This window comes from Oryx dammah, unplaced genomic scaffold (genome assembly GCF_014754425.2).
Source record: "Oryx dammah isolate SB20612 unplaced genomic scaffold, SCBI_Odam_1.1 HiC_scaffold_3, whole genome shotgun sequence".
In the NCBI taxonomy this organism is placed as follows: domain Eukaryota; kingdom Metazoa; phylum Chordata; class Mammalia; order Artiodactyla; family Bovidae; genus Oryx; species Oryx dammah.
In genome coordinates, this window is record NW_024070187.1 from 85,705,328 (window position 1) to 85,730,167 (window position 24,840).

Sequence of the window (24,840 nt, forward strand, 5' to 3'; positions counted from 1 at the left end):
TGGTGAAATGGGGACCAACAGAAGGTTTTAACTGACTCCTGATTTGATTGCTCTGGCTGCTTCGGTGTACAGACAGGAGTAGGGCGGGGGGCAAGGGCAGAAGCAAACAATCCAGCTGGGAGACCAATGCCATAACCCAGGAGGGAGGTGCTTGTAATGTGGCCCAGGGTGGTGGCAGTGAAGATGGTGAGAAATGGTTGGACATCTCTGATGGTGGATCCAACAGGATTCACTGATAGAATGGGCATGGGGTGTGAGAGGAGGAAAAGTGTGGAAGATGACAGCAAGGTCTGGGCCTGGGCATTGGAAAAATGGAGCTGCCATGAACCAGATGAGCAAGACTCCAGGATGAGCTAGTTTGAGGGGACTCTTGGGAGGGGGGCTCGGTTTTGGATTTGTAAAATTTGCAGTGCCTATTAGACTTCTGAGGATAGATGTAATAGGACTGGACTTCAGGTAAGAGGTCCTGGCTGAAGTAAATCTGTTCAACTCTTTGTGACCCATGGACTGTAGCCTGCCAGACTCCTCTGTCCCTGGAGTTCTCCAGGCAAGAATACTGGAGTGGGTCCCTTCTCCAGGGGATCTTCCCTATTCAAGGATTGAACCTGGGTCTCTTGCATTGCAGGCAGATTCTTAACCATCTGAGTCACCAGGAAAGCCCATCAGGACACAGATGGAATTTAAACGCAGGGGGCTTGTCGAGATCACCCAGGAATGTGTGTAGAGAAAAGAGTCATCTGAGGACTAAGTTCCAGGGCACCTCAGGCACCACACATTTTAATTTTGGAATAGCTACTAGTTTCTTCAAGAACAGTAGTGTCCTACAAGCACAGTGTGAGATTTGCTGATCTCAAAGAATATATCTTTATAACTACTTCTCTTCTGAGTACGTAAAATGCAGTTCTTCTAGCTTTAAAAACATGCTTCGATTTTTCCAAAATGGTGTACTCATCTCAGTAAAGGTACCATACAAGTAAAACATTTTGTGGAAGAATATGACTGTGGGATATTCTGCATGTTCTGTGAGTCAGTAGTTGCCTAGTGATAGATCCAGACAGTTAGTATGTTCTAGAATGGGCCTCTAAAACCTCTTGAACTTTCCTGTGTATTTAATGTTCTTATGGTCTGACTGTAAATGCTGCAAAGCTCATTCCTTCCATTCAAAATATTTACAATAACTGACTTATGTTGCAAAGGAAGCGATCAGTTCTGTGGGGGATAAACTGTTCTAACCCTCAGGGAGCTAAGAGCAAAGACTTCAACCTTGGCAAAAGCATGATTCCAAAATGAATGCTTCTGGGACAAATTGAGAGAGTAGGATTGACATATATACACTACCATGTGTGAGACAGATAGCTAGTGGGAAGCTGCTGTACAGTACAGGGAGCTCAGCTCAGTGTTCTGAGATGACCTAGACAGGTGGGATGGGGGTTATAAGGGAGGCTCAAGAAGGAGGGGATATATGTATACACATAGCTGATTGACATTGTTTTACAGCAGAAACACAACATTGTAAAGCAATTATACTCCAATTGAAAAAATTAAAAAAAAAACAAATGAGTGCTTTTGGAGATCCCAAGGAGCAGTGCTGAGAGAGTGGAAAGGCTTGTTCTGAACTCTGAAGGAGGTTTAGAAAAGGTAGAAATGAGGAAAGGACAGTGTTTTGGTCCTAAGTGTGGGAAGCTAAGTACCTAAAACAGGAGATTATGATCAGATTACCTACCTAACTACAGCAAAGAGTGCTGGAGAGAATGGCAAGTACAATCAGATGATTATAGAGCTTCATGGCCCGTGTTGGTATTGGGAGCTCTCTCTGGAAAGAGTCGGAAGAAGATTACTCTAGCAGTGGTATTTCATTATGCCTTTGGGTCACTTGACCATATCCCACACTCTACTCCGTGTTACACAGAGCAGTGCATTACTGCAACTTCCTTTGAATATAATAACAGTTTGATGGTTTTAGACTATTCCCATGGCTGCTCTTTTTGTATCTGTAGAAATAAACAAACTTTTTGGAAATATTAGTATTATTTGAAAGATTAATGGTATAAACTTTGGAAAAGTCTTTTACTGCTAGAAGTAGTCATGTTTCTAACATCCAAAAATATATATCTTGCCTTTGTGGCTTTTTTTTTGGTTTCCACTAAATTATTAGTTCCAACTTCCTTCTTTTTTTTTTCTTTTTGCCTCTCAGTTTTCTTCTTGTATGAAGTTCCAAAGGCAAGAATCTTGTTAAAATGCTACTGAAGGTGATGGTTTTGAGGATCAGTTTTCATGGCACTTATTTTCCCTTTTTGAGAACTATTTATATGGAAATAGAAAATAAAACTCTACTGTAATTTTCCATTACTGGGGAAAATTGGGCCACACCTCCTACTTCCCATAGAGGTGATAACCTGTGGCAGAAAAAAGTTCACTGGTAACTTTTAACTTAAGTGGGGAGACATTCATATTGGTGGCAAAGGTATATCAGAAATCTTCTTGCAAAATTCTTATCTCTATATTTTTGTCATTGTTGAGATGTTTTCCTTGAGCTGTTGGGAGACGTTTCCCACTCATTGTAGGATACTTGAACAAGCCTATTCTAAGTGGGAGCTGGGTTGGGAGGGGAAATGAATGAATAACATCTACAGGATAAGTTTTCAAAGTGACTGTTAGGCAACCTTTAAATTCAGTTCAGTTCAGTCGCTCAGTCATATCCAACTCTTTGCGACCCCATGGACTGCAGCACGCCAGGCCTCCCTGTCCGTCACCAACTCCCAGAGTTTGCCCAAACTTGTGTCCATTCAGTCAGTGATGCCACCCAGCCATCTCATCCTCTGTCGTCCCCTTCTCCTCCTGCCCCCAATCCCTCCCAGCATCAGGGTCTTTTCCAATGAGTCAACTCTTCGAATGAGGTGGCCAAAGTACTGGAGTTTCAGCTTCAACATCAGTCCTTCCAATGAATACCCAGGACTGATCTCCTTTAGGATGGACTGGTTGGATCTCCTTGCAGTCCAAGGGACTCTCAAGAGTCTTTTCCAACACTACAGTTGAAAAGCATCAATTCTTCAGCACTCAGCTTTCTTTATAGTCCAACTCTCACATCCATACATGACCACTGGAAAAACCATAGCCTTGACTAGACAGACCTTTGTTGGCAAAGGCAACCATTACTCTCCAAGAAAAGCACTTTACACCTTTACCTTTTTCCTCAAGCTCCCATGTACATCCGTCTTCCTCCCCCTCACCATCAGGTCATTCATATTTCACTGAAAAAATGTAAGTCCTTGGAATCCTCATCTTCACCCCATAGTCTTCCCAGATCACCCCTGATTGTACCTAGAGTCTGCCTTGCCTGGTTAGAATAGATGAGCTGTGTTCCATCTGGATTTAATCCCTCTAGCTATGCATGGATATCTCTCTTCTCAATAGTTCCAGGTTGCTTGAGCTGATTTGCAGTTATGCCCATTTCTCCTACAGTAGTAATCTGTCTTTACTAGATCATCTTCATGAACATTCCAAACTGTGATCACATTCCCCATGAAAAATCTCCATTTTATCCCTTTCTTCACCTACCTCCTTAATTCTTGGCTTTTCTTGGTAGCAACATATCTCAGAAGAATTTTCTCTACTCCCTGTCTCCATTTTTTCACATCTTATTCTTTACTGGGTAGCCTCATGTCCACTCTTGTATGGATCATCGAGCCCTTCCTTCTTGTCAAATTCATTGGTCTTTACTTTCTTTTAAAAAACATTTTTTAATAATTTGGCTGTGCTGGGTCTTTTGGTTGCTGCATGTGGGATCTTTTTAGCTGTGATTCTTTTTATAGCGGCAGCATGCCAACTCTTAGTTGCCACATGTGAGATCTAGTTCCCTGACCAGAGACTGAACCCAAGACCCTTGCATTGGGAGTATGGAGTCTCCCATAAGACCACTGGGACTTCCCTCGTGGTCCAGATTCCATCATTAGTCCTTTCTTAGTTTTCATCTTATTTGAACTTCCAGCAGCCTTTGACACCGAAGCAGATAATCCTCTCCTCATTGTTCCCTTTCTTCACCTAAAGTCCTGGTTGGTGAAGGCCGGGTTGCTCTTTTTCAGCATCCTCTGCCAATATCTGCTTCCATTCCTATAAAAGGTAAGGTAGCCCAGGGTTTAGGATCAATGGACAGATATTAAGGGTCAATGGACAGCCCTTTCCTCTGTCTACACTTACACCCGAGGTTGTGTCATCTTATCGCATGGTCGTAAATCCTGATTACATGGTGATATCTCCTAAATTTAGGTCTTTGTACTCCACCTTTCCATGGACTTGTCTTGAGTGGGTAAGTTCTGTTTAAAACATCTGAAACTCCTTCCTGTGCCTTCAAGATCCTGACCTGCTGGCCCCCCTCACGTCTGCAACTTCATCTGCTGTGTTTTCTCTCCTGTGCTCATCTACTCCCACACACTTGGCCACCTACTGTTGCTGCCCAGCTCTTGCCTGGTCAGAGGCTTTGCACTTTCTCTTCTCTTTGCCTAGAATTTTCTTTGCCCAGATCTTTACTTGGCTTGTCCCCTTACCCCAGTGTCAAATGTGCTTCTTCAGAGGCCTTCCCTGACCTCCTTGTCTAAAGACGTATCCTTTTACATGTCTTACTTTTTCTTCTCAACACTTACCACTACTTTAAATTCTGTTTTACTTCTCCCCTGCTGGAATATGAGCTCAAGAAGGCCATGTCATTAGTTGACACATCCCTTATCATCAGGGCTTAGATCAGTTCCTGGCTCCCAGGAGACTCTTAAACTCATGTTTATTGAGTTGAATAAGTAAATGAATTGATATGTATGTAAACATTGTTTTATATGTAAACCACATGACTATACACTTAATGTTTTTGCATCCAAAATACAGAGAAATACTTATTATAATAAAATGGTTAGACATAATAGATGAATGGCTAGCTAGGGCCTGCCTGGTGCACATAGACTCATAAAGAAATTTCTTTGAGTTCCCTTCTCTGGAAATAAGTTGTGTCTTCTTGGCTCTTCCCATGCAGCTGAAGAATAAGTTCATGAAAAAACTGCCACGTGATGCAGAAGCTTCCAACGTGCTTGTTGGCGAGGTAGACTTCTTGGATTCTCCTTTCATTGCTTTTGTTCGGCTGCAGCAGGCAGTCATGCTGGGTGCCCTGACTGAGGTCCCTGTGCCCACAAGGTAAGCTGCTCCCTGACCCGCTGGGGTCCACAGTGTGGTCATAGGGAAAACTCCTCCCCCTCAGGCTAGAGAGCCAATAGGATGAGGGTACATCCAAAGCAAGCATGTTGGAAAGGTTAAACTTGAAATAATGGTTCAGTCTGACTTTCATGCTCTTGATTGACTTGGCAGATGTGTAGTAGTAGTAATGATTATAATAATTCATTGGACTATGAAATAGTTTCTGATGGATTAGCCTTTTTAATACTCATAATAATTTTTAAGGTATAAACTATATGGGATTTTATAGATGAAGAAACAGTTTGAGAGTTTAAGTAACTTCTCTAAGATCATATAGATGGTAAATGGTTCAGAGATCTGAGTTGCTTTCATTTGCTCTCTGTTTTATTAGAAAACTGATAGTGAGTATGTTCATACATACATATGCTAAGTTGCTTCAGTCGTGTCTGACTCTGTGCGACCCCAGAGACGGCAGCCCACCAGGCTCCCCCGTCCCTGGGATTCTCCAGGCAAGAACACTGGAGAGGGTTGCCATTTCCTTCTCCAATGCATGAAAGTGAAAAGTGAAAGGGAAGTCTCTCAGTCGTGTCCGACTCCCAGCGACTCTATGGACTGTAGCCAGTATACCAGGCTCCTCCATCCATGGGACTCTCAAGGCAAGAGTACTGGAGTAGGTTGCCATTGACACATTATATATATCAATATATGTAAATGTGTCTATGTGTACATATATAGACATGTATATATGTGTTTTGACTCATTGGTAAAGAATCCTCCTGCCAGTGAAGGAGGTGCAGATTTAATCCCTTGTTCAGGAAAATCCCTTAGAGAAGGAAATGGTAATCCACTCCAGTACTCTTGCCTGAAGAATGTGGACAAAGCCTGGTAGGCTACAGTCCATGGGGTCGCAAAAGAGTTGGACATGACTGAGCAACTAAATATGTATTTATTATATATATATGCTCAAAAGTAAAAATCATTAAGTTGTACACTTAAATTTGTATATTTTACTGTTATGTGTTAGGAATCATAAAGTTTTATTTTAAAAGATAGTACACTAGTGTTATTACAATTATGTACTCATACTGCACAGTACCTTAGAAGTCATCCTTTTTTATTTTCCTCTGTAACTGAGCCCAGTAGAGGAGCTAGGAAGCTTGACTTCAATGTCAAGTGTAGTAGGTAAATGGAAGCTAATGCTTCAAATACATTTGTGCTTAGGAATAGGTTAAAGAGAAGTCTATAATCTTCAGGTTGACATTAGAAAATTATTATAAAATAGGGCCTTTTGTGGGGGGTAGTGCCCAGGGCAAGGGCAGGGAACTTTTCTTTAGGTTTCTCCAGGTGAGCAGGAGAGGCTATGGATTTCCAGTGGTCTCAGATGGTCTGAGCAAGGTAAACCAACAAGATAATGGGCTCAAGATTTGTTCTGAGCCAATTCAGGAGGAAAATTAGGAGAACATTTCCTTATGGCCTTCCATTTTATACATTACAGGCCATTCTTTTTCACGCAGGCATTTTTATCCCATTTTTCTATTTCTTAGACACTAACAACAGGGAGAATACTATAAGCAGTCATTGGACAAATAGCAGAGGAAAGGGGATAGTTATAGCTTATTCAGTTAATGGGATTATCATGATTTGTGTTTTCTGTAACTTAGCTTTTTGCTTGAAAACATTCCAGCAGAGCCTTGCAGGTCCATCTGAGCAATCACCTGGCGAACAGCTAGCTGACTCAGTCATGGCCGAACTCCAGCTTGCATGTCCCTTTGGTTTTATTTATGTCTCTTTGGACCAACTTTTCTGGAGCTTGAAAGAAAAAGACATGCCAAGAAGTGTTCAGTTGCTCTTTTTAATTTTTTTATTCTTTTTCTGTAGAAGCTACAAATAAAAATATTTTAAAAGGTTTTTTATTTAAACAATAACACAAGCTCATTGAGTAGCAAGTCATGACCATTTTGGAGTCCCTCTTATCATCTGCTCCTCTCTGGCTCATCTTTTTCTGTCCTGGACAGTGGTACTAGTCTAGAGGTAAAAAATCAAGCATTATTTGAATTGAGAAAAGGAGCCCAGTCTATTCAAGGGAATATAATTCAATAATGTCATAAAGCTATTTCAGGGCAGTAATCTGAATAATATATCCTAGCATGTTAACGTTTTTCCAGGAAATAGTTTTATCCATTTGCTATCCTCTGAACCAGGGCAAGCTGTAATCACTGAGAAGGGAGTCTCATTAGCTTTTTTGTGTGTGAGTAATACAGGGCCACTTACAATGGCTGCATCCTGTGAAATCCAATAAAGGAAATCCCACAAGGAGCGTGGTGGTCATTGTGGAGGATATCTCTGCACTCAGCTGTGTGCTTTAACATGCATGCCACCCCGCTATCCTGCACAGAAACCTGAGAAATCTGTTTCTGTGCACATCTTGTAATGACGATCATTTTTTCTTTTGAAAAATTTTTCCATTTTTCCTTTCCTTTTGAAGGTGGAAGACAGGCTCTTTTACTTATTATTATTATTCTTACTATTTATAATAAATAGCATTACTACCATGCGTCTTTTAGGAAATATGATTATAGCCTCTCCCTTTGCATAGAGTTCACGAATTTCTCTATCCACTCTGCTCTTTGCTTGATCTAGTTTAGCTTTCTGTTCAGCTGGACTCCTACAAACTGGGTAGATGTTTTCCACACAGAGGACCTTCTTGTCATCCATGTGAAAGCAGATAAACTCTGTTCTTTGGTGACTTAGTCGGGTATGTTTATGATTTTCTTAGTGTCTTAAGAGGCACTTTGCTTTGCCATCATCTTACATCTGTTCCATTGAGGCTGCCACTCAGTCATATTTATGGGCCACATGGAGATGAATATAATTCCCATTTTACAGTTCAGAGATGGAGCCACATGGATGACACACTGTCAGCGCAGATTTCTAACTCTGAAGCCAGGCTCTTAGGGAAAATCTAAGGAGACTCCTAGAATGGATTGCAATAAAATGCTTTAGGGTTTTCCCGTGAAGACTAATCAAAGCCCTTGATCAATTTATGCTTTTCTTACCTTGATTTTCACATCTGAGGCAAGTAATTATAAAGGGAGCTCTAGCCCTCTATAAAATTAGAATGTTTACCCCTTTGTGTCACCCTTAGTTAACATCTGTTTTATGTTATAAATAATGATCTGCCTGAAAGCAATTCTTTGTGCCTAATTGTCAAAACCATAAAATTTCTAATAGCGGAATTGGGATGGAGGTCTTGCTAGTTCAGTTCTGTCTTGTGTAACAGTCTTCCAGTGGCTCACTGCTGTTAACTATGTGCAATATGGTTGGTTAAGATGGGTTTGTGCTCCTTATGAATTTATTGAGGAAGCTACAGTTTAGCCACATTTTCCAGAGCCACTAAATATGAATAATGGGTTATTTGATTCACTATTGTTTTAAAAAAAGGAAGCAAGGGATTGCTGAGTTTATTTTAGAATGGCTGTGATATATAAGGAAGGAGGAGGGGTGCACATCTCTGAAAAGATGGAGTAGTTTAGGAAGGCTGGCTCTTTTTCTGATATTATGCTCTGTTTATGCCTATAATTATTTTGTGAATATGAGTATAGTCCTTTGGTTTTGGACGCAGATCATCTGGTACTGATTTTTGTTGTGGTGAATGCTAGAGGCATTCTCCCCAGGCACGATTGCTGCTGCTGCTGCTGCTGCTAAGTTGCTTCAGTCGCGTCTGACTCTGTGCGACCTTATAGATGGAAGCCCACCAGGCTCCCCTATCCCTGGGATTCTCCAGGCAAGAACATTGGAGTGGGTTGCCATTTCCTTCGCCAATGCGTGAAAGTGAAAAGTGAAGGGGAAGTCACTCAGTCGTGTCCAGCTCTTAGTGACCCCATGGACCGCAGCCTACCAGGTTTCGCCATCCATGGGATTTTCCAGGCAAGAGTACTGGAGTGCGGTGCTATTGCCTTCTCCGCAAGGCACGATTCGTTACATGGAAAAGTGAGCACATCAGAGTGGAAGGGCCTCATGAAGATTCTTGACACAGCCAGGCACTATTATAAATTCTGTGACTTGTGTCTAGTTATAAGCGAATACAAAGAGCTCAGCAACATAAATTATTTCCCCTGAGCCAGCAATATGGGCTGTGCCCTTTCAACCACAGAAATGTAATGTTTATTCTAATTCGTTAATAAAGAAAAAAAGCTTCTGGTTAAAAATAACATCTGTCCACTGACAAAAAAAAAAAAAAAACAACAAACCACTTGAGTCATGAAAGAAGTTTTGAGTATGTTATTTAAGCCGAGTTTGGCAAGATGTGCTTCTGTCATACAAGTTGTAACAGCTTTTGCGTCTTGGAGGGTTAAAGAGGAGAGAACATGTTTTAGGCAGAGGGAACTTCAACTCGATGAGTTGTTCTGTGTTGTTAGTTTTCCCAGATCTCTCATTTCTCACCCCCATTTCAACAGTGCACTTCAAATTACAGTCTTCCTAAGGGTCTGGTTCCCTACAGATGAAATTCTTGACCTGAGATGATGTTTCCTGCTACTTGTGGGTGTCCAAAGTTCCTCTCTATCTACTCAGTGGTTCCTGACTGAAGTAATGTGAAAATTTTAACTGATACACAACTTTTTATTTCTGTTTGGGACTTGATGATTTTCTTTATACTTTATGTATATATATATATATATATGAATATATATATATATGTTTTAATAAAAATCACATTACTCAGGAAAGAGGAATTATGCCTTTGTATCTAACTTAATGAAAACACTGTAGCTCTCATATACTGGGTTTGCTACTATAATAAATGGTTTTTTTATGATCACCACTGGTCTGCTACTGCCATTTCTTCTTTGGTGCTCTTTACTAAAGAGCAGAGTAAATATTTGTAGAAAATATATCCCCTCATCTCATAGGATTTAAGGTGGAGGATCCATTACTCTGTTATCCCTTGGACCAGCTGCCCGTTGTCTGCCAGAATTTATTTGAGGACTATTAATGACTGAGAGCATTTTCTGCACTTTCTAATAACACTATTTTGGTTTTGTTGCCATATAGTCAACCTGATGATTAATTCACGTGTCAGTTGATAAATATGCATTTCCATAGTGTATATTTATAAATGTAAAATAATCATGATGCAGATACTAGGGAGAGGTAGGAAGATGTAGACAGTGGTTCTGGAAAGGGTTAGATATTGTGTAGTGCTCAGATGCTAATATTTGGATGTGCTCAAATGCTCAGTTGTGTCTGACTCTTTGAGACCCTTTGGACTGTAGCCCATCAGGCTCCTCTGTTCACGGGGTCTCTCAGCAAGAATATTGGAGTGGGTTGCCATTTCCTTCTCCAGGGGATCTTCCTGACCCAGGGATCAAACCTGGGTCTCTTGATTCTCCTGCACTGACAGATGGATTCTTTACCACTGTGCCACCTAGGAAGCCTGAAATTAAAAAAAAATGACAGGCAAAGGAAATACATTATTTAAAAATGTATTAAGTAAAGCATCCAGGTGTTATATATGTTCTCTTGCTGTACCACATTTGCCCACTTCTGTCTAAATCTATGCCCTATTGTCCTGCCTGACAGCTGGCCTTTGGTAGACAAGTAAATAGAACTGGGACATATGAAAAGTACTGTAGGTGTTTTTTAATGAGATTTGTATTTTACTTTAGTTGTTAAATATTTTTTTCAGGTGTTGCACTCATTCAGTGAGCCATCCCTTCAGAAAAGTGCATTGTACTTTTCTGTCAATAAAAAAAGCTCTTGATAATACTGTATGTGGTGGCGTATAATTTAGGTTCAGCTTCAGAAAAAGGCAAGTCCTAGTTAGAAGAATTAAAACCCAGTTCTAATAATGACTTCCTTCATACTTGAATGACTTTCATGCCTGCTGATTGCTTTTGCCCATTTCATCTACTGTGATAACACTTGAAAGCGAGTTCACCGCTCCACTCCAGAATTGGTTTCTAAGCAAATAAATACTGAATGGTTTTATGGTTATTCTGGTATAAGCTCTGAGTATTCAGACATTCAGATTTACCTTCTTACATTCTCGTTTTTTTTTTCTTTACTCTTTAGATTAAATTTTATGATGAAAAATGGAATTATCTATTCAAGGGCATTTGAGAACAGACCCTAATACCTTGAAGAGTGTTGGCTATCAATAGCCCTTTCTTAAACAACAAAAATATGAATAAATTAGTAAAAAAGAAAATTTTGCCAACAAATGTCCTAAGCCATTTGTGGTTTCATAAGATCTTACTTAAGCTTTCTTGTCCCCAGCTAAGTATCCACAATGTCTTTCCCCAGAGTGGCCTATGGAGGTCATAGTTGGATAGCTTTCTCTGGTGTATAGGTTGCACAGGTATTATTAAGCAGAATTGTGTGCTGAAAAAAAGCAGGAGGTAAAAAGTCCTATCTATCTTGTTGTTCAGTTGCTTAGTCATGTCCAACTCTTTGTGACCCCATGGACTGCAGCACACCAGGCCTCCTTGTGCTTTACTACATCCCAGAGCTTGCTCAGACTCATGTTCATTGAGTCCATGACGCCATCCAACCATCTACTCTGTCATTCATTAGGGACAGTCTTTGAGCCCATCCATTACCTTCCTTGAGCCTATGTTTCTTCACCATTAAATGGGAGTAAGATACATGTCCTTATAGCAAAGGATAGTAGGAGTTTAAATGATATGTGAGTGTGAAATGCTTTGTAAGCTTTAGAAAGCTGTGCAAACATAGGATGTGATCATTTTTATTGTCCTCAGTATCTCCATGTTAGGTAAGATATGATCATAAATAAGCAAGGCAGGGATTTGTCTAGTATTGCCTTTGGTCTGTTTTTGAATTCATTTACTTCCTGCTCCCCAGTTGAGAGTTGCATCTTTGCCCTTGTGATCAGTGAGGCATTCCTTCCAATATGATAAGGGGTGAACTTGAGTGGAGATAAGCTCGTTATTGCAAGGTTCAGGACCTAACTACTGTGGAACAGTGCATTATCAAGAAAACAAGTTTGGAAAAGAAAATGAGGAATCCTGTAGAAGAATTTTTACTGTGAATGATGTTTTATATTGAATTTCTCTCATATTTTTCCTCCTTTACTTTGGTTGTCAGCATGTGGCTTATTGTAGAGGAGTTGGATTTTGCTGACTCCCAGCCACTTCTGAGTAGAAATATTTCTTTAAAATATGGAGAGGATCATTTGTCACCATCAATATTGGGTGAAGAAAAGTCAGAAAAATCAGAAGATGTGCTAAGTCTTTCTAGTTATTGTGCTCAATGGGTTTTCTCCAAAGATTCTGAAAAGTCAGAAGAAAGAGAAAGAAAAGAAAGTTTGGAAAAGAAAGACTTCCTCATATAGTGAACCTTTCCTTTTTCATGAAGAAGCTTTTTAGGGTTCCATGCTCAATTCTCCCTTGCTTCCAAATGAAACGAACAGCAATTTGTGTTTCACAATAGTGTGGAAGAGTGCCTTTCATATTACCAAGACTATAACCTTTGTTTTAAAGATGAATTCTAGACCTAACCTTTTTATGAATTAGGATTAAACATGTCTCAGTGTTATGTGTATTGAGTTTGATGAATTATGTGTTATAGCCTTTGCTTCTTTCCTCTCCCATTAGGTTCTTATTCATTCTCTTAGGTCCTAAGGGGAAAGCCAAGTCTTACCATGAGATCGGCAGAGCCATTGCCACCTTGATGTCTGATGAGGTAGGGAATCGGGAAGATGGTGATCTGTGAATGTCATTCTTGTGTTCTCATACTGTGAGTTGGCTGTCACAATTTATTCAATTAGAATTATGCAGTTACCAACCTTCTTTAAAACATGAGGTACAGTCATTTGTACAAATGAGCTGACATCTGTTTTTAATAGTTTTCAAAAAATAAATTTTATGTTAGAATAAGTCATATTTTCCTTTCTCTAAACATTTGCAGTTCTGAAAACTGAAGTATGTTAAATATTATTTAAAAGGTTCAAGCCACTGTATTAACATACTCTCTTATAATGTTTAATATATTCATCCTGCAAATTCAAGTGTTTTGTTTCAGAAATGGGTTTTATAAAATAACACATAGTAAAATGCATTTTCCCTTAGGTATCAGAAAGTACCTGTTTTTGTGGTTTTCTTATCTTGTGGGAAGGAATGATACACATACTAAAATGCATTAGCAACCATTCTGCAAAGTATCTAGCACTTTGGAATTATGACTGTACTCTCATAATAGCTTGAATGTCACTACACACATCTTAGACATGTTGAAACTCTGAACTAGTCTCATAGTAGGAGAAATACTGTTAGAATATAGGATCACTGATTTCTGCTTTTATGCCTTTCTTAACTTGCTATTTTGCCAAATGTTTTGTTTTTGCTTCATTGCTTGATATGTTAGCTTCTCCATGTGTTGAGTGGAGAATAGAGCATTTAGTTATGGCAGTTCTATTTGGTGATTACTCAGATGGTTACTTAATTTGGGAACACTGATGAATAGCAATGCTGTTTTTTCCCTTTGAGGCAACTAAGCATCTCAGTGGGTTCTTTTATTTATTTCTGCATATTTACAATTGCTTAATTCTTCACCCTAAGATGTATTGATTAGAAATGTGTTAGGCAAAAAAGAAAAAGAAGAAAAGGAAATGCTTTAGGCTGCAAATGACAGGAAGTCTGACTTATTGTGGCTTAAACAATTTAGGGTTTGTTTTGTACACATATTAGGAAATTTGGAGGTAAGCAGTTGCTGGAGTTGGCTTAACTTAACTACTTAATGGTAAATCAAGTGCCAAGGCTCTTGCTTTGTGGTCTTAAGATGGCTACTGCTGTCAACTCCAGTCACACCATCTATAGCAAAGCAGGAAGGAGGAGGCAGGGTGTATTAGCTGTGTCTGTCTTTTTGAACTGGTATTTTAATGCTTCCCCCACACATTTTTTTTTCTTTTTTTCTAATCCCATGAGTCAGAACTGCCCATCCTTACCTGCAGGCTAGGCTGAGAAAGTGACTGGCTTTCCAGCCTCCATAGTGGGAAGTAGCAAGAGAAAATAAGGCTGTAGCCAGTTGTGTCCACTGTAGATGTTATGCTTACACTTTGAATGATCTCCCATAAATCCCAAAACCCCCACACCATTATGTGTTGTTTGTTTGATAGCTTTTACAAGTTCTACTGAGGAGAAAAGACTTAGCAATCTTTAAGAATAGCCAAAGGTATCAAACAGGGGCCATCTTCTTTCCTGGAGACTAAAGAATTTGACTTACGAGGTATGAAGGGCTTGGGTTATGTATAAAGGACTTTCAGATTTATCAGGCAGGTTAGAAGAATGGAATGATTGACAAAGAGTATGATACACATCTGGAAGCTCCTGCTTTGGATATTTGCATAAAACACATGGAACGTTTGCTACCTTGGATGGTTTGGTTATTGGCTTCCTAAAAAACAGACAGATGATCACCTACTTAAAACCCCTTTGCTTTAACTCACATTATTTGTGTGTTTGAGAGCTGCAGAGTTTGAGTTTTAACCAGTCTTAACACTCAGTTTGAACTTTTCCTTCTTGAATTAGAAGCAGTGGTTTGGCCCAGTAGTTTTTATTTCAGGGAATGATTGTCTGTGTATTTCTCTAAACTATTTTCATCTGGCTTCCATAGCAACCATATCAGTAATAGTACATACCAGTGGGAGATGAAAGGCAATGCTATTTTATGGTATTGTTAGGAAAAAATCGTATAAAAGAAGCACAGCTGTTTTCTCATGCCTCTACCTATATTCTTTGGGTTCATAATCTGGATACTGAAAAATTTTGGATTAAGCTGAACAGTAGGAAATAGGAGGCTATGGCCGCAGTAACGTTAAAGTAGATTATGGATTGCATTCTTCAGCCTCAACATCTGAGGCATGTGGAGAGTTCTCTTGTTGGATCAGCACATCTCTCCTTATTCTTTAGGTGTTCCATGACATTGCTTATAAAGCGAAAGATAGGCAGGACCTGATTGCTGGCATAGATGAGTTCCTAGACGAAGTCATTGTCCTTCCACCTGGGGAATGGGATCCAGCGATCAGGATAGAGCCTCCTAAGAGTCTTCCATCGTCTGACAAAAGGTAAGATGATCAGGCCGTTGGGAGTTTTAATCTTTGAGAAGGAGATTTTTTTTTTTGGAAGAGGGAAGAGGTTCTGTCTAGTGCCTTAATATTGACAGATTTCCATTCAACTTGAGGTATTATCTCAAATGAATCACACATGTGCCTTTGTTTGACATTTGGTTGACACTGGAAAATGAGCATGTGGTGATATTCTTCAGTGATTACAAATTAGAGATCTCAGGTTATCATATTGGAATACACTGTAGAGATTCTTTTGGGATGTTTCTGGGACCCCTTTATGGGTGGAAAGATCAGTTTATTCAAGGTGACTCCGTATAGATTTAAGAGGTTAAGAAATTGGGTGAGATAATTGAGGGGAAGCCATTTTCTAGAAATCTGTGGTTTTCCAGATGAAACAATTTCCCTTTCATACAACATACAGTTTATTCAACTTTTTATTCATCTACTCATTTTTTTTGGCTCTAACTAGAACACTTTAAAGTTGTCTGCTTCCCTGGTAAAGAATCTGCCTGGAATGCAGGAGACCCTGGTTCAATTCCTGGGTCAGGAAGATGCCCTGGAGAAGGGATAGGCTACCCACTCCAGTATTCACGGGATTCCCTGGTGGCTCAGACGGTAAAGAATCTGCCTGAAATGTGCAAGACCTGAGTTCGATCCCTCAGTTGGGAAGATCCCCCTGGAGGAGGGCATGGCAACCCATGCCAGTATTCTTGCCTAGAGAATCCCCATGAGCAAAGGAACCTACAGCCCATGGAGTCGCAACGAGTCAGACACCAGTGAGCGATTAAGCACACACAGGATGGTGGCAGGAAATAATGATCTTTCTCCAAAAAGGTTTTTGGTCCGTCTCTTCATTAGTTAGTGCACGATATAGCTAAGAGGCAGGCGAATAAAATAAAACTAATCTTCTCTTGGGCTCTGCTGTCTTGATTAGAAAGAATATGTACTCAGGTGGAGAGAATGTTCAGATGAATGGGGACACGCCCCACGATGGAGGCCACGGAGGAGGAGGACATGCAGATTGCGAGGAACTGCAGCGCACTGGAAGGTACCTGATGGATTCTTCTGTCGTTCATGATGAGGTTCCCTTCTGGTCTGAATTCCCCTTAATCTTTCCATCAGTGCTTTGTTACTGGTTTGTATGTTCGGTCAGCCAACACAGGTTTATGGCGTATCTGTTAGTCACAGGTGCTTGGGCTGCAGCAGTGAATGAATGGAAAACCTCTGTCCTTAGGGGTCTTACTTTGTAGTGGTGGGAGACAAACAGTGAGCAAATAACGAAATGTGAATCTGATTGTATGGGGCAAAGCAAAGCGGGAGTAGGGAGTTTTGCAACAGGCGAAAGGTACTAGGTAATACCATTTTACATAGGGTGGTCTGTAAGGGAAGGCTGTAAAGGGAATTGCAGCATTTGAGGAAAGTCCTGAAGGAGTGGGGAGGCAAATCCTAGGGTGGGGGGGGATGTAGAACAGCAGGGTGCCTAGTGGGTGCTGGGTTGGCACAGAGACCAGTGTGACGGCAGTGGCATGAATGAGAGCTGTTAGAGAGAGAGATGGGGGGTGGGTGTGGCAGAAAGGCCAGTCTCTCCCCGCCCTTGACTTTCTTGATTCCATCTCTTCCTGATACATTTACTCAGAAGTGTACCCATATTACAGAACAGAGTACAGAGTTATAGAACATGTACAGAGTTACATGTTACAGAAATGAGTGACTGCCAGGCCACGTCTCCTCGGCCTGCAGGGGCAAATTCAGGTTCCTCAGGCAGCTTTGGCTAGATCTCTTTTTATTAGAATTATGCCTTCACTATTAGGTTCTCCATTTCAATCTGAATTAAGTACAGTTTTAAGTAGGATACTCATTTATGAAGATATGACTTTTAAAAAAACACTTCAGATTTTTGAAAACACCAAAGGTATGTCATTTTAACAGACAATTGAATCTGAATGAAATGACGTTCTTTTCTTCCTCCAATGACCCACTTGGGTTTGTTTCCCAAATGAAGAGGATGTTATTTCTCTCCTCTTCCTTCTTAAAGACTAGAGAACAGAACCTTCTCTCTCCCCCAGTTTTTCCCTGAACGGTTCTTTACAAATTATTCCCATTAGAAATATCCTTTTCCTCTTCTATAGATACAATTTTTGGGATTTAACTTCTTTATTTAATCAGACTGTAATCTTTGATATTTTAACTTTCCTAAGTGCATTGCATGTCTGCAATATGTCTGCTACTGTGCAATATGTCTGTACATACAAAGAAAACTGAAGCAGGGCATTGAATACCCCTAAGACAGACAGACACACAATCCTGAGAATGTGTGAGAGCATAGTGCAACTCTTAGCATGAGTGGAGGATCAAGACTTCCAAGGGTTGTAGCACTCCGAGGGAAGACATCAAAGGCAGAAGGCACAACGTGGGGAAAGCTGAGTGAGGTTTGTTTGAGGGAGTGAGCTGACACATGACAGGCAGCTGGCCTGCCTGTGGATATGAGGAGGCTCAGCTTGCTGCGCTCCTCCGTGACGCACCTGCATGGCTTTCTCCTTTCTTTCTTTCCGATCCTCACCCTCTCCCTTCATTCTTTCCGATCCTCACCCCAAAGTCACCCTTTAGGAGTCCTGTTCTGGCCACTCTGATATTTCTGCCATAGCAACTCTAGCATTTAACCTAGATCCCCACTTAATTTTTTTCTTTGATTTTTAGCCCCATGCATTTTACTTATTTCGTCGCCTCACTCAGAAAATAACTCCAGGAGGGTGGGTATTTTTCCTGTGTTATTCACTGCTGTATTTCCAGTACTCAGAATAGTGCTGGGCATATCCCGAATGACCAATACACATTTGTGGAATGAATGAATGAATGAGGCTGGGATGGAAGTTCTGACCAGATCAGAAAGGGCCTTAGGATCGGCTCACATGTTGGGATGTTTTCTTTCAGACACTGACACAATTCACTCTCATCTAAAGACCAACAGTCTAGGGAATGTGACTGCCTAACTTGGTGATCAAAAAGAAGACAGAAGAAAATGTATTCCTTTACAGTTTTCTGATTTTATCTTAAGGGCTGAAATAGTATCTTGCTGATTCAAACACTTTAAATACATCTTCTCTGTGATTAAATAAGTTATCTCTTGGTTCATTGGCCGATACTTTATTTTATATTGTCATGTTTCCTTTTTCCCTACCCAGGTTCTGTGGTGGACTAATTAAGGACATAAAGAGGAAAGCACCATTTTTTGCCAGTGATTTTTATGATGCTTTAAATATTCAGGCTCTTTCAGCAATTCTCTTCATTTATCTGGCAACTGTAACTAATGCTATCACTTTTGGAGGACTGCTTGGGGATGCCACTGACAACATGCAGGTGGGTTTGGTTTGGGGGAAGACACAAATAGTACAGCCAGATTGCCTTCCTCACCCCTGCAGCTCAGCGAGAAGCAGATGGCCTTTCAGTTACTCAGCGTGATTTTCTTTCTTTTGCTGGATGCTGCATTTTACTTTGCTTCTGGTCTGCTGCTGTATTTCCAGCATTTTAGTAGTTACAAAAATAGCTCGATGAAATCTGGCTTGAGTCACAAGTGGGGAAAAGAAGGGAAGGAAATGAGGATATATAGCTCTATTTGGGCAAAAGCAGATCAGCTGCTTTAATTTTGTGCTGGGTATAAGGTTTTGATCTATTACCTTGAATGGATGGACCACACTGTTAAACTTGATATATCAAGTTTTGGGGGAATGCCTGGTTAGCTTCCTTTTACATGTGAGCAGACGATGGGTGTTTTGCCCAAGAATGAATTTGTATCTTTATGAGAAGAACTCAGCTTTAAGGATAAAAGCTACGATTTGGTGTTCCTATTCCTGGATCTGTCTCTCATTAAGCCATTAAGATTCTAGCTTTATTCTTGGTTTGCAGGTGGCATTTGCCCTTCTTTTGTAGCCATAATAGCTGAAGTTTTAGTGATAGAAAAGATATTTTTAATTCCCATAATCAGAAAGATATGTACAAAACCTCTTTTAGTTGATCCATTCATTATGGAAAAAAATAGGCATTGTGCTAGTTGTGGAGTATAGAGTAGTGAGTGAAGCTGAAAAGAACCAGATTCAAGCCCTTTTCAAACACTGTTCTTCTGTGTTACTACTTATTACTGTTTAACCTATGTGACATTAATAAGTGCTGCCAACCAGCTTATTTAAAATAATAGAGCTGCTTCCAAAGGATTGCTTTTTTTCTACTTCTGTTTTCTCCCCTGGGCACATTTCATATTTTAGATTTCTGCTTAAACACAAAATTAAGATAGAGACGCTCTGTGACATCTGTGTTGACCCAAGCAAAAAGGGAGACATTACTTTAAACAATTTTATTTTGCTTGTTAAGAGCATTTCCATCTTTTAGTCTTTGTCTATTACTGCATAGCATGTTACCCCAAATCTGAGGCTTCAAACAACCATTTTTTCCTTTTCTCTTTCGGTTTTGGTGGTTGATGGACTCGGGTGGCTGGTTCCCTTTGGTCCTTGTAGACTTCCAGTGTTTTGGCAGCTGAGCTTGGAGTTGCCTGAGGGCTTCTTTCCTCCCGTGACTGCTGCCTGGGCTGGGGGCTCCCCCTGTGACTGTTCCAAGGCTGGCTTGGGTTTTCTCACAGCTGGGCACTGTGATGCCTCCCATGACCTCCCTCTCCTTTGAAAGGGGGCAGTTGCCATTTGGCTTTCCTTGTTGCCATGTGGATATGCACTCATTATTCATTTTCTGATTTTCAAAGAGAGGTTGGAATTCAAATTCTTAAGTGAAATCTGGTGATTCTGAAATATTGGCCAATGATCAACATTTTAAAAATTACATTGTGCTGGCCAGAAAGCACTTAGCTGTATATTCCCAAGTATGGGAAATAGAAGCCAAGCATTGTAGACACAGAGATGAAGTATACAAAGAGGGTGTCTTCCCCTTTTTTCCTCATTCATAGACAAAAATGAGTAAATTAATTGTAACAGTAATTCAGTAATGATATTTTTACAAAATCTGTCTGTATTCAAATTGCATGGCTAATTCTTCATCTAAATGAAAGTTTAATGATAATTAAAATACATCATTCAAAAGAACAAAGTGGAGGAAAAAAGCACTGGGGAAGCACCCTGAGGCCAGCATGAAGAAGATAATACAGGCAACCTCATGTGAAGTGAAGGACAAGGAAGCCTGGCATGCTGCAATCCTTGGGGTCGTGAAGAGTCAGACACAACTGAGCGACTGAAGAGCATGTTAATGGATAAGAAAGCTGTGATCCATATACACAATGGAGTATTACTCAGCCATTAAAAAGAATGCATTTGAATTAGTACTAATGAGGTGGATGAAACTGGAGTCGATTATACAGAGTGAAGTAAGCCAGAAAGAAAAACACCAATACAGTATACTAATGCATATATATGGAATTTAGAAAGATGGTAACTCTAACCCTGTATGTGAGACAGCAAAAGAGACACAGATGTATAGAACAGTCTTTTGGACTCTGTGGGAGAGGGAGAGGGTGGGATGATTTGGGAGAATGGCATTGAAACATGTATAATATAATATATGAAACGAATCGCCGGTCCAGGTTCGATGCATGATACTGGATGCTTGAGGCTGGTGCACTGAGACGACCCAGAGGGATGGTATGGAGAGGGAGGAGGGAGGGGGTTCAGGATGGGGAACATGTGTACACCTGTGGCGGATTCATGTTGAGGTATGGCAAAACCAATACAATATTGTAAAGTATTTAACCTCCAATTAAAATAATAAATTTATATTAAAAAAAGAAAAATCACAGAAAGCTGTGATTTTGAGAGGGTAGCAAGAGCAAAACCTCCTTCTGTCTTGCACAATATAGATAGACTTTCAGGTGAAGATAATTTTTCAACATGTGTTTTTTTTTTAAATGTTCTTATTGAGATGGAGACATAATGACACTTCTTATGTGTTACCCTTTTGCCTTTTTAAGCTGAATTGAACTCTTCAACTTCATGAGACTTAGCTTTAAAATGATGCATCTCACAACGAGAGAGAGAGAGAGAGAGAAATCTGTTCAAGTCTATTGTTGATCCCTCCTGGTGGGGCATTATTTTGCATATGAGCGAGTTCTGTAAAGATTCAGTGATCTAACATATATAGTTACTGTGTTTTTCCTCTGTGACAAGTGTTATGGGAAAGGCCTTGCTGGTGGAGTAAGCTACTTTCTGGATTCTAAAGATTTGAGGAGAAATATAATGCTTTCAGTGTGTCAGGATGTCCATTAAAATGACCATTTGCTGGATGTTTCTTCTGGGAGTTGACTTAATCAAGTATCTAATTGAAACCTATGAGGATAATTTGTCAGACATAATGGACCATTGTATCAATAAATTATGTAACCTCCATTGATAGTTTCACTGAAACTGAATTCGTTTTTTTAAAACTTTTCTCTGAATGAAAATAGTGTTGGATATATTTAACACTCATATATACATATATTTAGTCTTCATGTCATTTCTGAAGACTTTTTTGTTTTAAGAACTATGTGGAGTGAAATACTAAAATTTGGTACTTTCAGTGGGTGGCAGAAACATTGAAAAACAGGGATTAAAAAATTAATGATCGTTAATAGCTATTTCTTGAACAGAATACTCTCTTATGAATTTCTTTTGGGTGGAATGATGCTGTTAGTAAATGAGTTCATCGATTCAATGGGGTTTTTTTGATATAATATGGGTAAATATAATTTGAGTAGGACGTGCGCACGCATACCCAACTCAATAGTTACATAGTAATTTTACATGTCCTAGAATTTAAATATGGAAAAATTTTGCTTATAGTCATCTAATTAGGTTTTCTTGCAGTGGTAGATGACTTAGATGGGTGTATCTATTGGTTTTATCTATTTTGAAGACCAGGGAATAAGGTGAATTTAATATGTTGAAAAGTGTCTCAAAACTGAAAGGATATGTTCTTTAACATACAGAGGTGTTTTTTGCGATATGGATATTGGGGTGCATGCATCTTTTTGAATTATCGGGTTTTTTTCCTAAATATATGCCCAGGAGAGGGATTGCTGGATCATATGTCAACTCTGTTCCTGATTTTTTAAGGAACCTGCATCCTGTTTTCCATAGGGCTGCACCAGTTTACATGCCTACTAACAGTGTAAGAGGGTTCCATTTTCTCCATACCCTTTCTAGTATTTGTTATTTGTAGATTTTTTAAATGACAGCCACTCTGACCAGTGTGAGATGAAAACTCTCACTGTAGTTTTGGCTTTCATTTCTTTAATAATTAGTGATGTTGACCATCTCTTCATGAGCCTGTTGGCCATCTTATAACATACAGAGGTTTTGATGCTCTGGCAGTAAATGTCTTCTTGACTTGGCATCAGGAAAAGAAAATACTTTGTGGATTTGGTGTCAAGGCCCAGCTTATTCCACCAGTCTAAGGCAGACGTTGATATATTCCTTTGTGAATATTTATTGGGTATCTACTGTATACCAGGCATTGTTTTAAGTGTTGAGGATACAGATAACATGACCAAAGTAGGTAAGAATCCCTATTCTGATGGTATTTACAATCTAGAGTTGATAAAGCAATCTTTTTTATGCTCCCCCGAGATACCAGTAGTGGTCTGTAGTGGACCTGTTTAAAGGGGTGAAATCTTTCTTCATTTGACTTTCTAAACACTAGATCAGAACTGAGCAGAAAAACATTGGCATAGCCTGAAATAATCTTCAATTGTATCACATTCCTTCATGAATGTAGCAGTGGGTTATTCACAAAAGCACAGGCAGCTCAAATGAGTCAACTGAGTACAGTGTCCTTGCTTTTAGAGGCGGGCAGCTGAGAGACGTTCACGTAGGACCTTTATTGTGAGGCTACAAATAGACATGGATGCTGGGCAGAAGTATGTTGTGAAAACACGAGTGAGTCACCCACACTGGTGTCGTTTAAGCAAACTCTTCTGCCAACTTCTCTTCAGGAGGTCTTGCCTACTCAATGACAGGAATTTACATTTCAGCATTCATTTCAGAGAAGAAATATATATGTAATTAGTATTCACATACATTCTCAGTTATGTAAATTCAATAATCACACATATATGTGTAATATATATATATTACATTTATGTGTGTGTGTTTGTGTATATACATATGCACACACCTATTTTGAAGCAAATCTTGAGAGGCATATGGATCATTTCCCATGGAACTGTGTTCAAAATAAATCAACTGAGACTCCAGAGGCTCCAGTCAGTTCAGTTCAGTCACTTAGTCATGTCCAACTCTTTGTGACCCCATCCACAGACTGCGGCACACCAGGCTTTCCTATCCATCACCAACTCCCGGAGTTTACTCAAACTCATGTCCATCGAGTTGGTGCCATCCAACCATCTCATCCTCTGTCGGCCTCTTCTCCTCCCACCTTTAATCTTTCCCAGCATCAGGGTCTTTTCCATTGAGTCAGTTCTTTACATTAGGTGGCCAAAGTATTGGAGTTTCAGCTTCAGCATCACTCTTTCCAATGAATATTCAGGACTGATTTCCTTTAGGATGGACTGGCTGGATCTCCTTGCAGTCCAAGGGACTCTTCAAGAATCTACTCCAACACCACAGTTCAAAAGCATCAATTCTTCAGCACAGCTTTCTTTATAGTCCAACTCTCACATCTGTACATTACTACTGGAAAAACCATAGCTTTGACTAGATGGACCTTTGTTGGCAAAGTAATGTCTCTGCTTTTTAATATGCTATCTAGGTTTGTCATAGCTTTTCTTCTAAAGAATAAGCATCTTTTAATTTCATGGCTGCAGTTACCATCTTCAGTGATTTTGCAGCCCAGGAAAATAAAGTCTCTCACTGTTTCCATTATTTCCCCAAAGTTTCTCACTGTTTCCATTATTTCCCCATCTATTTGCCATGAAGTGATGGGACCAGATGCCATGATGATCTTAGTTTTCTGAATGTTGAGTTTTAAGCTAACTTTTTCACTCTCCTCTTTCACTTTCATCAAGAGGCTGTTTAGTTCTTCTTCGCTTTCTGTGGGTTGTGTCATCTGCATATCTGTGGTTATTGATATTTCTCCTGGTAATCTTGATTCCAGCTTGTGCTTCATCCAGCCTGGCATTTCGCATGATATACTCTGCATATTAATTAAATAAGTAGGGTGACAATATACAGCCTTGACATACTCCTTTCCTATTTGGAACCAGTCTGTTTTTCCATGTCCAGTTCTAACTGCTGCTTCTTGACCTGCATACAGATTTCTCAGGAGGCAGGCCAGGTGGTCTGGTATTCCCATCTCTTTAAGAATTTTCCACAGTTTGTTGTGATCCCTTGTGGCTCAGCTGGTAAAGAATCCGCCTGTAATATGGGAGACTTGGGTTCGATCCCTGGGTTGGAAAGATGCCCTGGAGAAGGGTAAGGCTACCCACTCCAGTATTCTGGCCTAGAGAATTCTATGGACTGTATAATCCATAGGGTCGCAAAGAGTTGGACAGGACTGAGTGGCTTTCGCTTTCACTTTCGCACAGTCAAAGGCTTTAGTATAATCAATAAAGCAGAAGTAGATGTTTTTCTGAACTCTCTCCAGATATA

The 24,840-nt window shown here is 39.9% G+C and overlaps 1 protein-coding gene across 3 annotated transcripts in view; it reads left to right on the forward strand.

Moving 5' to 3' along the window:
• SLC4A4 (solute carrier family 4 member 4) overlaps positions 1-24,840 on the forward strand; it is a 366,663-nt gene that overhangs the window by 246,815 nt on the left and 95,008 nt on the right. For all 3 annotated transcript variants that reach the window (XM_040237036.1, XM_040237034.1, XM_040237035.1), the window contains exons 8-12: positions 5,021-5,178; positions 12,792-12,879; positions 15,105-15,259; positions 16,197-16,310; positions 18,445-18,619. In XM_040237036.1, coding sequence (XP_040092970.1) covers positions 5,021-5,178; positions 12,792-12,879; positions 15,105-15,259; positions 16,197-16,310; positions 18,445-18,619 — 690 coding nt within the window. The remainder of the gene's footprint in view (positions 1-5,020; positions 5,179-12,791; positions 12,880-15,104; positions 15,260-16,196; positions 16,311-18,444; positions 18,620-24,840) is intronic.